The sequence below is a fragment of the Dromaius novaehollandiae genome, chromosome 15 (assembly GCF_036370855.1).
Source record: "Dromaius novaehollandiae isolate bDroNov1 chromosome 15, bDroNov1.hap1, whole genome shotgun sequence".
In the NCBI taxonomy this organism is placed as follows: Eukaryota; Metazoa; Chordata; class Aves; order Casuariiformes; family Dromaiidae; genus Dromaius; species Dromaius novaehollandiae.
Genome location: NC_088112.1, coordinates 13,788,070 through 13,803,229, shown reverse-complemented (window position 1 = coordinate 13,803,229; position 15,160 = coordinate 13,788,070). Strand labels below are relative to the sequence as shown.

Sequence of the window (15,160 nt, the reverse complement as noted above, 5' to 3'; positions counted from 1 at the left end):
GTCCGCGGGTGCAGCACCTCTTGCCCCGGGGGGTTATGTCCGGGAGGAACGGGGAAGCAGTCCACGTGATGCCCCTTCATCCCGTGTTAAGCTACCTCGCTTTTTCTCACTGGTATTTTCCACACTTCCATTTCAAAATTGCCTCATTCCATAAAATATATTTCATCCATGTAATATGCTGTTATTCTTTATTTTCAATACCCCGGCTATTTTTATTATTAGCTCTGTATCAGATGTCGTTTTATCTGCAGAGTTTGTTTTCCTCCCCCCGCTTTTTTTCAGTCTATATGTTGGAGGTTAAATGGGTCCCACCGTTGGTGAGGGGCAGAGCTGAGGCTGTGGTGCAGGGGTTGTCCTGCAGGGCTGGCACCCCGGGCGCCGCTCCCTGCCGGATCCCACCTCTGCAATGGGACCCTGAAAAATTTAGCAACCAAAACGTGGTTGGAAGTTGCTGTCGCAAAGGCAACTTCTCGCTTTTGCTTTGCTGCTGGGGACTGGAGCTGGCGATGCCCCAGCCAGAGGCTGTGCTGGGAGGACGCCAGGGCAGGTATCGCCCTCCCGGCGACGTTTTCCCGGGTGCGACGGCAGGGACGAGCCGTTGCTCCGTGGGCAGCAGCTGGGGTGGCTGGAAAGCATCACTGGGTCGTGCTCGGGAGGAAACGCCTGGGCACGGCGATGTCCTTCCGCAGCTCTCGCTCAGAGGGTTCCCCCATGCTGTCCTCGAGTCGAATTTCTCGAGCCGCGTTGTGCTCCGCGTTGGTGTCCTTTGCGAGTGCAGGGCCTGCCGCTGGCTTTTTTCTGTCGCTCCAGCTCCGGCATCGCTCTCGGGAAATCAGTGGATCGCTAGGTTCAGGCCCGAGCTTTCAGGAGCTCCCAGGAAAAGGCCTGGGCTGCGCAGTGTACAGCTTTCGGAATTAAAAATACATGAGCTCCCTTTTTTTTTTTTTTTTTTTTTTTTTTTTTTTTTTTTTTAATGAATAGGACCCAAAGTGTGCCAAGCCTTGCTGCTGGTTTTTTTTTCTTTTAATGCTATTAGGTTTATATTTTATTCTGAATTGAAAAGAAAATTGTGGTTGTCTTGACTACTAAAAAAGCCCATCCTACACACTGCTGGAGAGATGTGCAGTGGAGAGGAGGGAGTTTAGCTGTGTTCGGCTTGTGTTGTTTTCCAGCTGCAAGTCCTGAGACGGGCTCTGCGAAGGCGCAGTGTCTTCTGCCTGAGACCTAGCTTGCAACTCTGGCTGAGCACTTGCTTACTGTGATGCATTTTTATTTTATTTTTTCCAAACTCAACTTGATGCACGGCTAAAAATGTGTTTTGTTTCTAGGCGATAGTATATGAAGGCCAAGACAAGAACCCAGAAATGTGCCGAGTTCTGCTCACACATGAAATAATGTGCAGGTAAGAAACACCCTGCTTCCAGTTAATTAGTAATGAGAAGATGAATTTGTGTCTCAAAATCTAGGTTGAACCTGCAGCTATTTTAGGACTTAAATTTATCTTTCTTGCGTTAAACAAGCCCAAAATAACACAGTTCCATGTGTGCAATTAGCAACAAGGTCTTGTCACACCAGTTTTCAATTATTTATCAAGAGTGATTCTTAACAGGACGCTGCTGGTTTGCATTTAGACGCTGCAGCCCAGAAGAGGTCTCCTCACCAAAATTAATAAAGTCAATTATAGTCTTTCTAGTGATAGATATCTCTGCTCCCACTCCCCGTGATACCTTCCCCAGTGAAATGACAAAAATGGCCGGTTTTGGTTTTGCTGGACGTGCGTTCAGACGCGAAACTGGGAGCCCTTTGCTCCTCCCCGCCGAGACGCCCCTTCCTTGCAGCCCGGCTTCCCCCGGGCTGTCGGTGCACGCCACCCACCCGGCCCGCGCGCCGCTGGCGCTCCCCTCCGTGCAAAAGACGTTGGCTGGCTGATTTTCTTCAAATTTCTGCCATGCAGATTTGGCCCTGCGCGGTGCTCTTTCCCCCCCGCCCCGAACATGCCTGCCCAGTGTTGGTCACCGAAATACAGTGCAGTCAAATGTCTCCTCTCCCTAACGCAGCACTTCTGCAACAGGCAGCCGCTTGCTTCTCTTTTCTAGCTGGTAGCAATACGTGAAGCCTCCTACTTCCCTCTTACTGCAGAGAAGCCAGCGTCTTCTCACAGAGGCCTCCAACACCTATGGGAGCTTGACCTTGCAGTCTCCTTAGAGTTGGGGGGTGTTTTTCCGTGCCTGAAAAACTCGTTTGTTCCGTGTTATTCGATGGCAGAAAATAATTCCCTGTTGCAACGCAGGGCCTTCTTGCATAAGCTTGTTGTTGCAATCAAGTTGTTTTAAGACTGTAAAAATGCCATTGCATGTGTTGTAGCTTTTACAAAACATATTTACTAAAAAAAGGAGTAACTCGAGGGTAAAAGCTAGTCGCCACTTCTAAGAGAATAAACTTGGGTTTCCTGGCAGCGGAGAGTCTTAGACAAAATATTTGCACGGAATATTCTCTGTTGGTTGATTTATTTATAATTTTTTCCTCCCTTCCTGGGGATCTGCTTGTTCTGCCCCCCACGGCAGCTCCTCGCTGATAAACCCTGTTCAGGTTTTTCCGGGAAACCAAAGATATAACTGGTTACAGCATGAGCACTACTAGAGCAGGCAGGTACCTCCGAGAGGGGCCTGAGTTCCCACCGCAGTCCGGAGCCGAGCGCGGCTTCGCTGAGGGCTCCCGGCCTCTCGCCCTTTCCGAATGGAAGCCCAAGTCATGCTGACAACCCGTAATTGCCCGAAAATTCATTGGCCCAGTTAGCACCACTTCCACACTATATGGCCAGCTAGGAACAATTCATGGAAATATTAAAGGAGGCCCCTGACCTGATAAGGCTCAAGTGCAGACTTGGCTTTGCTCCTCTGAGCAGACCAGTAGCACGGTGAAGGCTGTTCACGTGAGTAAAATTAAGCACATGCTAAAGTGCTTGCAGCGGCAGGGTCTAAACGTGCTCACTGTTAGGACTGGAAGATGCTCCTTATTGAGTCTTAAACCGCAAGATTTTGAGGTAGGGATTATATCTACCTGCAACTCTGTATAAGCGCCTTGCCTCAGTCAGAGTTTGAGCCTTTTTGGGGCCCCGGCAATACTGCAAAGCAGCCAGTAACGGTCCTGTAGCCAGGACCTGGCCGCAGGGCTGAGAAAGCCGACAGGAGCCTCTTCAGCGCCAGCTGGAGCAGCAGCAAACCCTCGCTCAGAAACGCGAGCGGAGGAGCTTCGTGTTCCTCCCAGCCGGTACTGAGGGACTCCTGTTCAGCCGTCTGCACGGGAGCAAGGATTGTATACTCTGGTGCATTAATTTTCTTACAAATACTTCAGGAACATAAAGAATAATAAATAAATTGCAACTTATATATAGGGCTGAGTTTTTAACTGAAAGACCCAATATCTGCATCAAAGATTTACAGCCTTGTCAATATACTTTGACCGAGATAAAATTATTTCCATTCTGGGAATGCTGAAAGATGTGCTGTGTCATCCCGGAGCAGCCTTTTCCTTTATTAAAGCAGTTTACACTTTTTTCGTTCTTAAGATTCATTGGATCAGGAGCTTTATTCTTGTATTTGTTTACTGCTGGTCGCTGCTTCATGTTTCATAAGATAGAGGAGTAGCAAAAAAAAAAAAAAAAATATCCGACCGTGGTAGGCAAATGTTGTGTGTCTGATGGGGTGGTGGCGATGTATTCAAATTTCTTACAGCTCATATTAGAAATTACCCATTTCCCTTTCTGCCCATACATTTGTAAGAGGGTGCTGTTTGTTTACCAGGCCGCTTGACCCTATTGCACAAATCTGTCATCTATTGTGCTGCTAACACTCTTTTAAATTGCAAATCTGATGCTCTTTAGGGGTCTGGAAGAGGAAAAAAAAATCTCTCTCTGCACCATCCTGTTTCTCTGGATTTCTTGCCTGTTGTAAGTGGAAGTTGGGATGTGCTGAATTTGCACCAGGGGTGCAAATGCAGCCTCAATTATAAGCATAAAATTAGAGTCTGTTCCCCATTAATCAGCCCAGCTAATTGCTATGCACTACCATTAGCCATATGGTGTGAAAGACAGCTTGCTCTCCCTAAGATGAAATTTCTTCATTTCAGACATGAAATAGTGAGGACTCTGTATTTTAAAATAGCTTGTTTTAGATATTTAATTTCTAAACAACTTTCAGCAGTGCTTTCTATCATGGCTAACTGCACAATAAAACTTTGCATTTATGTGACAAATCTGTGTATTTATGGTATACCACAACCACGACGTGGATAAGACAAAGAATTCGAATGCAGGGGAGAGTCCCGGTTGTGGCAGGAGAGCGGGGCCGGGGCTGGCTTCAGGTGGCTGTTTATTCCAGAGGATTTCATTGTGTTTTGTCAAATCTAAACTCCACACTGCTGGCAAAAATGTTAATAGCTGGGAAGAATTCACAGCCTCACTGGAATTTATTAGTATTGTAGGCAGCGTGGGGAGGGACAGCTATAGTTAATAATGCCTCAACAATTTCCATTATGAAACCGTCAGTGGCTTACGACTTTGCCAAACTTAAACTGTTCTGGCTGAAATGTCCTTTGCAGGGTGTCAGCCTCAGGCTGACTTTCTTTGGAAAGTTTCAGCTAAAATGGTTCAGTGATTTCTGAGAACGAGCTTGGAGTAAAATATGGGGTTTTGTCTGTGTAAAATAAAATCTTGCAGCTGTTTTTGTCGAGGAGCTCTAGCACCTCCATGCTTCGGGCCAAGGCGGCTGCTCAGGGTCGGGGATGTGCTGGCGCCTGCGGGACGAACGTTGCCCCATTTTGGCCTCGCTGGGAGCTTCTGCAAAATCTCCCACGTGGCCTCGCTAGCGACTTGTCAGAGCCTGGCAGCTAAACGATCGGAAAGTTGCGTTTGTGCTGGGTCAGGATGATGAGGGCAGGCGGGCACAAAAGCTGGGAGCGGCGAGTCCTGGCCTCGGGAATGCCTCCGAACGGCAGGGAGGGGGTGGCACTAGCCCTGGGATGGGGATTTCCAAACGACTTGGAAAAGCTTCTGGGAATTGTTAAGTTCCTTGAGGAAAAGGAGAGGGGCACTGAACATTTAGGAGCTTTCTTCCAGGGTGAAGGAGGCATTAAAACCCAAGCTAAGGTTTAAAAAAAGAAAAAAAGGTCTTAAACAAGAGAGAAGATTTGGGGCCTCCCTTTATGTCACGGAGTGGCCAGACAAGGGGAAATGCCACTGCGCTCCTCTGCCCCATCACCCCCGGAGGACATGGAGGGCTCGGCTCTTTTACTATTACTCAGATTCATCAGGCCTTCTTCTTGGGAAGCCCCATTCAAATCAGAGGCCTCCTCGGCGCGTAACGCAGCGTTGTCCCCTGTCCTCCCGCGGCCACCGCTGCAGCGGCCGGGCCGGTGCTGGCCCTGGACGGTGGGCGCGGAGCCTGGGAACCGCCGCTCGCCCGCGGCCACGTCCCTGGGGTTGGCTGTGGGAACGCCGGGGACCAGCCCGGATCCGCTGCACTCACAAGAACAGCATTGTCTTAACTCGTGCCAACTCTGTTTCTCATTACGTTTTAATCGTTTAGAAATGATTAGCAGTTTTTATTGCCTTGTTTGTGGGTAAGTTTTCTCACCCCACGCGTTCTAGCTGCGCTCCAGCAACGAGGCCTTTTATAGGCAAAAAAGCCCCCCAAATGTCCGCGTGGCTGTTTACCTACAGTGTGTTTTATTCCTTCCTAAATCTGAATGCTTTCTGGGTGCCAAGGCTCTTGCATTTTTTGGTGAATCAATTGTGGTATTGTGCTGTAAAATTAAGCAGTTTTTTTTGGCAATCCTGAACAATGTAACTTCCACCGAAATGAAGATACCGCACATGTGTTAACTGTGAAAAGTTTCAGCCCTGAATAGTTGCCTTGAAGCTTTTTGCAGTGAAAAGAATTATGTATTTTCCTCTCTTTGAAAACAAAATATTTTTTTTCTTTTGGAAACCATGTTTAAACAGGCTGTTTTTGTAAAAGGCCCCATTTTTTTGTTATCTTTAGTGTGGTTAGTTGCTTTATTGGTAATCTTGGTGGGTAACTGTATATTATTCACTCTATTGTTCAGCAACACAAGAGAACCTTTGTCAGACTCCCAATAGGGCTATTTATATAGTGTGGCTCTTCTGAGGACTTCTTCCTGCGCTAATGTTCTTCCACCTTCTGGGGAAAAGAAAACAGTTCTTCCGAGAGGGAGCATGACAGTGGTCGTTTCTACCTCGCGCCCCAGGCTGGCCGCTGGAACAAGAATGATGTTGGGTTTCTCGCGACGCCTTTCAGAGCAACCCTGGTGGTTACCAAAGACTTGGTTGCACATGGTTGAGGTTTGCCAGAAAGTGTGTTGAATGGAGAGGTGCGCTCGGGCCTGGTGAGCAAACTGGGGTCCCCACCACCGGTGCTACACAGGATGTGGTCCCCATGTGCAGGGTCCCCCAGGCCCTTGACCTGCAGGAGGTGCCCAGAGGGTCCCCGGGGACCTAGGAGGGCTTGGGAAGATCTGGAGCTTCTTGGGCTTTCATTTTTTTGCTTGGAGCCTTCCCTTCAGTGGGAGATTTTCTGTTAAGTTGTGGAATAGGAGCTTTCCCTGCTGGATTGGTTTTGACACTCGGGGGCTAGCGAGTGGGTAAAAGCCAGAGGCTTTGCTCACCTAAGGCTTTCCAACTTGGTCTCATGGCTTCCAGCGATGCTACTTGGGCGAGCAGGGCTTTGGCGGGCCGGCCCCACCGCGGTTCGCCTGCGGCTCTAACCAGGCGTGCCTGGGGTGGTCGGTACCCACAGACGTGTATGTGGCTCCTGAGCTCACGTGCAACGTATCTGCGAGTCTGGCCCTTGATGGACAATAACCCCCGACGAGGCATCATCGCAAACAGCAACTTAGCTTCTCTCGAAGCAACAAGCCACCTTAGTCCACAAGAATGGGAGCCTCGAGGTGGACGATGGAGCAGTGCTTTGGTAGAAGGAGCTTGTGTTTCACGTGCCTGACCCAGCGCGGGCACCAGCCGCTGGCGCCGCGCTCTCCATAGCGTTAGCATCACTCATGCTCTCAGGAAACTTGGGGAAATGGCCACACTCGGGCATAAAAAGCCGCTGCTGGTGGCATTTGTTTTAGCTGCTCCACTAACAGCCCTGTTTCTTAGGGGGAACGTAATTGTGCTGTCAGGTTTTGGGGGGGGGGGGGGGGGTTTACCCACGGCTGAGCATCCCGCTCGATGTAGAAAGCAGGAATATCGCGTGGCCATGGGCTGCAAGCGCTAAAGCAAACGTAGGAGCTGCGCTCAGGGAAGAGCAAGCCGCCTGGCTTTGTGCGTACGTGGGACGAGAGAGTGCAAACAGGCAGCTCTCCCTATTTCGGATGATCCTTGAATTATTATTTGTGAAAGGAGCAAAGCCCCTTTCTTTTTATATTTTCCGTTGCTAACCAGCTGTGCAAGAAGTTAAACATAGTAATTAACCCATATGTGACCCACTACATTTGACTGATTTCCAGGCAGGGACAGAGCGGTAACTCTAGCTGGCAATTTGAACCTACCATGTTCGTAATGATGATTTTACAGTGTAATGGTTGCACTAAATCCTTTCACTTTTGCTCTGTAGCCGCTGTTGTGACAAGAAAAGCTGTGGCAACAGAAATGAGACTCCATCAGATCCAGTGATAATTGACAGGTAAGGACTGCTATTGTTTCCTTCTATATATATATATTTTTTCCTCCTCATTATAATGAAACACCTGCCCTGTGTTGCTAATGGGGAAGAATTAGGAGTATCTGCGGATGAAATTTTGTTTTTGATACCAAATTAGTTGTGCTTTGCAGTCGTGATTGCCATGGAAGGGCCATATGGGATATAATGGAGCGACCTGCTCTCTGGAAGGCTCCAGTTCTCCTCACTGATTCATGTGCAGCAGGAGGATATTTTTCTTTCTGACTTTCTGTGGCTCAATTCACATGCTGTGCCAAGGAAGCTTCAGGAATAAAATAATAATAGTTTGTGATTTATGAAATGTGGTTGGGTGCTTATAAATATTTAACTTTTATTTGAAAAATGTTTGAATCATTATCACTTTTAGCTACAGTAGTTCTGTTGGATGCAATCCATCTACATTTTAAGGTTTTTATTTATGCATAAAAACAGTTAAAAAAATAGATCTGCAAACTAAGGGTTTTTTCTCCCGTTATTTTCTTTGGTTGGAATACTATTTTGACTGTATTGTCAGTTGATTAATTCATTTTTGCCTGCCTTAATTATTGTGTTTTTAAACAGATCCATATTACTAATCTGACATCACCAAGTAAATCATTGCAGTACAATACATCTATTTTAGCTGTTCTGAGCAACGTGTAGTTTCTGTGCTTGGAATTATGCAAAATGGTAGCCAAATAGTCATTTTTATATTTTAATTGTTGGAATTCATTGTACGAAGCCATCTATGATAACCAGGTTATTATGTAGCATTACTCTATAAGAGTTAAATGGCCATGAAGTACTGAAACTATCTGTCATCAGCTAGGGAAAGCAATACCATTGCACTCTTCTGTGAATACAGCGACCCCGAAGGGAAACTACCTATACATATAGAAGCTAGAGTATGGAGCTGAGTGCTGCTCCTGGTATTATTGTCAGAGTTAATGCTTGCTATATTAAGCTCAAAGTACCTTCTGTGCCAGCATGTCCGTTTTTATGAAAAAAGGTGAAGGGGGGTTGATGTGTTCAGTGGCACATCAAAACCGAATTACGGCGGAGTGAGTATTGCCGCGCCTTGCCTGGCATTGTGCTTGTGCAGACTTCCAAATTTATAGTTTGTGTTTGAATTTGTTAAGAAAGTGCATATATTGGAAGCTTATAGCAGATGTTTTGATTAGCTGTAATAAGCAATCCTGCAAATGTTTAAATCTCAGAAGATATATCTATCTATTTTAACAAGGCATATTTTCATCTTCTGCGAGCATTAGGTAGTACCAGGGAAAGCGGAAAAAAACTCATAGTGAAATCTGTATAGAGATGTGTTTTATAAGCGTACTGCAGAGTTGAGCACTATAAACACGATGTTGGAGTGGCATTTTGAGCGACATGAAAGCTACAAAATTCACATGAATTTTTCATTGTACTGGAAAGTGAGATGTTAAGATGCTAATGGCAGGTTTACGGAAATATTTTGTTTAACCATCTAGTATGCAAAACTGTGAGTTGCAAATCATTTTAAATTATGAAAGCCAGAAATGCTGTCTGTTACATGCTTTCTACAAAATGAGCAAAACAGTTACATGGAAAAACAGATTTAGCTTCCTAGCAGTGATCAAATTATCAGTATTTACGTAAATTGGTGCAAAACGTAACAATTCTGAAGATTATATTTAAAATACTAGCTAAACATAATTTGAAGATTACAATATAAGCCTCTTACCTCACCACCAGTACAAAATCACATTTTGCTTGTGAATGGGTTAAGCTTTTAAGTTCTTCACTTGGTTTTAAATTGTGACTTTGATACAGAAGGTTGATATGACTGTGGTTTGAATAACATCTGATTTTGACCTGTTCCTGTGGGTTGCAATGGTATAAGAAATTTGACTCAGCAGTACTGTAATTAGCCCTCCCTGTGTTTTTGAAACAGGATTGTGTTACCTGGATTGCATTAGTGCGGCTTCTATTGTTGCCGCTTCGCATCTGTCCCAGTAGGGTACTTAAAACCTTTTCTTGGCCAGGGCTAGTTCAAACAATTTAGGCCAAATAAGTATGTGCTTTATACTGTTAGAGGCTTTAGTGATGTTTCTTGTGACATTTATCCTATTCCCTTTTTTTCCCTTTTGGTTTGGAAAGGATAAAGCAATCTATATGGAGCCTTTTTACCTTAAAATGAGTCCTTTAAAATTGCTCGAACATTAAAATGTCTACACAAGCCAGAACATATGTTTAGCTATTGTCATTTCTGCATGCACACAATTTTAAACTATTATGTCAATTGATATGCAAAACCATATTTAGCTATTTTTATTTGCATGTGAGCTTACAGAGTTCATTTACCATTTGGGCTAAAGCACTCCCTCATGCCTTACAGTCTGATGATAAAGTCTTGCCTATGGATTTAATCAAACTCTTACATCGAATCCTAGGAATCCATAGAATCTGATTTAACATAGAATCTGTCTGTGGGACTTTTGACATATGGGCTTACATGGAAATGCTCTTCTCTTCTTACATGCTGGAATACTATTTTGGACTGATTAATTCTCTTTGATGAGGCTAGAGATACTTGGGATAGGGAGAGCTCAGTCTTTGTGGTTGTTCTGATAACTTGGTGAAGATGCTGTTTCGCAACTTCAAAGTTACTTTTGTTGTGTCCTTTTTCAAACCCTAGATATAGCTATGAAAAATAAACTGTATATTTTATTTAATCAAAATGTGGGATTTAGAAAAAATCTATAGGTATGTTTGAAACAGGATATGACTTTATAAAAGTACTTTATACTTTGCGCTGTTGTAGTATCAGCAGACATAGCGGTGAGAAGGACCTAAAGAAATTTATACTCGTATAGTGATCTGAGTTTTCTCTGGAAAACAAAATAAATCTACTGTGCTTATAGAACAGTCATTTCTAGGAAGTTTCTTGGAAACCTGTGTGTGTCTGAATCATCTCTTACCATAGCCCGTATATTTTATTGCTAATCCAGTTACATGTGTTCAGATGAAGCTCTGATGAACAGGAACTCATTTTCAAGGGGTATTATTGTCACAGTACAAATGCACAATTCCTCCTACAAGTGCAGTAGTAGGGCTGTATTGTAATCATACTTAAAGGAAACACAGAGTACTTCCTGTTATTAAATTAAATTCTAGATTGATTTAACATTCAAATTGTAACTCATATTTGAATTTAAAAGGTTTGCAATAAAATTCCTGTGAAGAAATTGAATAAATTGTAGTTTTATTACCACTCTGGATATCCTGGTGTCCTAACCTTTTTCCTTACAGTTATCTTAGTTCAATAAATAAAACCTCATTAGACTATTCCCATTTCAACGAGTTTATTAAATTTTACAGGAGTAATTAGCATAAGCTGTGCTAATTTTTCTGGAAGACTAATGAGAGAGCATCCTAATTAGGTTTGCTTTGTAAGAATCAGAAAAGATGATAATGACAAAAGTCACATAGGGGAGAAAGTGGAGCTTTATATTATTCCTAGGTTCAGAAAAGAGGCTTCTCTCTCTCGGCATTCTTTCCCAAACTTTTAAACCCAATTTACTGCTGTAGAGACCCGTATTTAACGGCATTATTGGTGCCTGCTAGGGATTTATTTACCTTTTATGGCTGGATCCAGTAAACAGTAGTCCTATTGACTGATAAAATAGAAATAATCATTGCCATCCCAAATATAGTGGCAGAAGAACTCTCTGCGTCAAGGATCGTGTTCTGTTGACCGATCTGTGCTATATAGCTCCAGGGTGTGATGCTGCATGCCAGGGGCCCTGAAAACAGGCTCGGGGCGATAGCTGCTGGTGCACCCCAAATTTTGCCTCTTCCTGGGCTGCACCAGTAGGGTGACGGCAGTGCCCTGAAATGGGCTTTGCTAAGGTTTACTGATGCTGATGAGACCTACTTAAGAAAGCTCACGACCATCTATCCTTTGGCTAGATAAGCTTCAGTTGCGATGTAAGTTAATAGGTGTTGCACGGGAGCTTGCAGGGTGACGCTGTGTCCCGAGAAGGTCGGTGCGGTGATCCTAGGGTCTCTGCTGGCCTCTGTGCAGGAACCTGCCAGGATCCCTTGCGTGCCACTTCGGATATGCTTTCTGAGCAGTAAGGCTCCATCCGGCTTTGAAGAGGCTGCGTGTGTATTGCCAGTTTGGTAGAGATCTTGCTGGTAGAGCAGGGGTGGGGAATGCATGGGTTGGAGGCCGTAATAATTTTTTCCGCGTTATCAGGTAACATAAAGGTGTGTTTTAATGCATGGCCTGCTACAAGCATTGGAAAGGCCCATGTGACCTTCCGCCAGGCCATTTCAACACCTGCCGCACTGGATGTGCAATTGGGCTTTCTCGAGTGTGTCCATGGTGCTCGCAGCCAGTGTGGTTATGGAGGGAACCGACTTACATATATTTTTGAAATCTTTCAGCCTTTAACCTAAAAAAATTTATGTTTGTGGGTAGGATCTCACTGTGCAATGACATGAAAAGAGGGGCGGATGACTTTCAATGTCTCTGTTTTACTGCTTTGCAAGTCATCAGGTAGTGGATTGTGTTTTACGGGCCTGACCATCTTTTTGTCCTAAATACCAGGCAGGTGAGAAAAATGGCACAGAGGACTGTGCCGCACTTACTATATCCTCCCCACAAATGTACTTGTTAGGGAGATGCAGCAGTGAATGCCCTTTGCAGTAGCTTTCCTTGCCCAAAGGAAGGTAAGGGAGATGGAGGAGGTAACGGTAAAGCAGACCAGCTTATAGGAAGGTCCCGGCGAGAGGAAGAGAGTGGGTATTTTGCTTGGGAGGAAGCTGCCAAGAGATGCTTTGCTGCAGGGAAGGGATCAGTGTGCGCAGCTGATCCCCAGCCAGGCTGCAGCGCCACCGGCCTGTCACAGCGCCGGCGTCACGGCAAAGTGGCAGGAGATGCAGGGAGCTTTGGCAAGCGGTGGCAAATGGATGTGAGCAAAAACTAGCGAAAGGGCTGCTGCAGACTCATCCCTTGGCCTCGGCCTTGCGCTGAGTTGAGTCCCTGGCTGCAGCCTCGGTCCTCCTGGCCCTACATGAGGGATGAACCTGGGTGTGCTGTGTGGGGGGACATGCGCGTGCTGGTGTCCTGCTGCACCGGCCGGGGAGGTGCTGCAGGTCCCATCCACTCAGGGCACATACACTTTTTTTTGCATTCGGAAGGGTAGGAGGGCAGGCACGAGTCTCTCCCTCATAGACGTCAAGACGTAGGTGAGGAATGTACCTGGACCCGAATATTTGGACGTTCTCTTGAATCTGGTACTGGAAAGTACCTGCCTCATTGCTCTTTCTAGGCTGAAGGGAGTTACTTACCCGGTAGGGAGGGAGTCTGGGGTGTAGATAACTGTGCAACAGAGGACTGCCCCCAGCACCCAACAGGGTCGGCTCCCAGGCTGTCTAACGCCCCTGGTCCTCCAGATGGGACGTTCAGATGAGCACAAGTCAGCGCTGAGCGTTTCTCCTGCGTTCCCAAAGCCGTGCACTGAGCGGGGAGGCACTGAACCAGACATCCTCCAGGATTTGGTTATGATTGATGCATCTGAAAAGCATTACCCAAAACATTTCCCACATGACTCAGGCAACCAAAGGCATTTGGAGCCTTAGTAAGATAAATGGGAGACTCCGATCATGACATGCTTCTTGCACAGAGAATCAGGCATAAATGCTCACCCCTGTGCCAGCGCTCCTAGTGAGTGCTGTGCTAGCCCTCTTTTGGGTGAAGAAACTCCTAAAGCTGTGGGTTCTTGCCAGGATTTCTCTCAGTTTCAGTCTATAAGGGTTGATGTCTCTGCCTCTCCAAAATTAATTTATTTTTCTCTTGCGTTTGAATGAACTTGGTCAGGGTCAAAGCAGCTTTCATTCATTGTTTGTTTGATTTCTCCCCTCCCCCTCCCCAGTATAAGAATTTTGTATAATTTCATAACTATTATGCAAAACCCTAATTTGGTCACAGCTTCACTTAAGAGGTTTATGAATCTCTCAGCAAACCTGTTCTGAGTTTTCAGTTTGTTTTAAAACCCCAAACCAGGAAAGTTTTATGTGGTTTTGGGTTTCACTGCAAACATTTCACACTACTCTAATAGTTACTTGCTCCTCTCAGTGATGTCTTTTGAATCTGTAGCGAGTGCTTTGGGCTTTATTTCACTGCGATCTTATGCCTGATTATTACTATTTAATATCAGGGAGGCTGCTATCACAAAGAGGGCTCATTGTGCTGGATGCTGCGTGGTCTCTAGGTAGGTAGATGATCCTGTTCCTGAAGAGAAGTGGCTCTCCTGACGCGGTTTAAAAATTGGGTCTGAGCTTTTTCTAAGGAGAATAAAGGAGCTAGGCACCAAGCTTGCACTGAATTTGTGGTGAGTCAGGGCAACTGAAGACCGGTCTACCCTCTTGCTTCTGGCGTTTGACTATCATTTTTACTGCTAACTTGCTGCCCTGCCTCTTCGGGACGTGGCCAGCCGTGTTTCCTGCTGTCCATCAGTCCAGAAAAATGCATCCAGAGGATGCGCTGGACCCGCTACGCTGAGGGCCCGGGGTCCGCGCATCCGTGCTCCTACGGCCCTGCTCCACCTCGCCCGGGCAGCAAGCCTGGGGCGAGTGGCGCTGAATGCCCCGATTGCAGAGCTGCAGCTCCTGGCACATCGCAAAGCCCCTCGGGCTGGCTCTGCAAGCCTCAGCCTCGGTCAGCGAGGGGTAATGAGTTTAGGAGACTGCGCTCTTCTGAAGAGTGGGGATTTTTTTTTTGGGGGGGGGGGAGGAAAATACTGGCTTTTTCTCATATGCATATATATGTATATGCCACTTCTGGTGAGGGTAAATTTATTGTCCCATCTTAATGCCTGATTTGTTTCCGTGTTTGCCATTGCAGCGGGAATGCACACGTGACTAGCTGAATAAGAGTGACAGGAGAAGGTATTTGCAAAGAGCATCCCCAATATTAATGCAGATTAGCTAAAATTATTCCAAAGATGAATTTGCATCTCTCTTACCCTATTGCAGCTTTTATTGGGTAAAAACATAAGCCAAGCCCTGTTCTGCCGAAGCTTAGTTGTATGAGTAGTTTTGCTCATGTGAGTAGCGTAAATGTTTGCATGTTCTCACCACTGAAATGTGTCCTTGTACGTAATTGGCCAGATCTACAAAAATAACTATGCTAAATTCAAATCTACTTTAGTCTGCTGGAAGTACATAATTTTAATACAACATATAGCTAATAAAGTTAAAAGGGAATAAAAAACAATTGCAGGCTTCCGTGTAAATCATGGCTGAGATAACTTTCTAGAAAAGTGTTTAACACTGTCTTCAGAGAGAGAGCAGCAAGTCCCTGCAGCAGCAATGGTAAATACCGGTATGAATTTTCTCTTTCCCTGTAACATCACAGTTTTTCTGTAACAGTTCTGGAAAAGTACAGAAAAGCCATA

General features: G+C 45.5%; 1 protein-coding gene across 4 annotated transcripts in view; it reads left to right on the top strand.

Annotated features, from left to right (window-relative positions):
- Window positions 1-15,160, top strand: part of EBF1 (EBF transcription factor 1) — a 276,025-nt gene that overhangs the window by 10,472 nt on the left and 250,393 nt on the right. For all 4 annotated transcript variants that reach the window (XM_064520935.1, XM_064520934.1, XM_064520933.1 and 1 more), the window contains exons 5-6: window positions 1,329-1,402; window positions 7,632-7,700. In XM_064520935.1, the coding sequence (XP_064377005.1) occupies window positions 1,329-1,402; window positions 7,632-7,700 (143 nt within the window). The remainder of the gene's footprint in view (window positions 1-1,328; window positions 1,403-7,631; window positions 7,701-15,160) is intronic.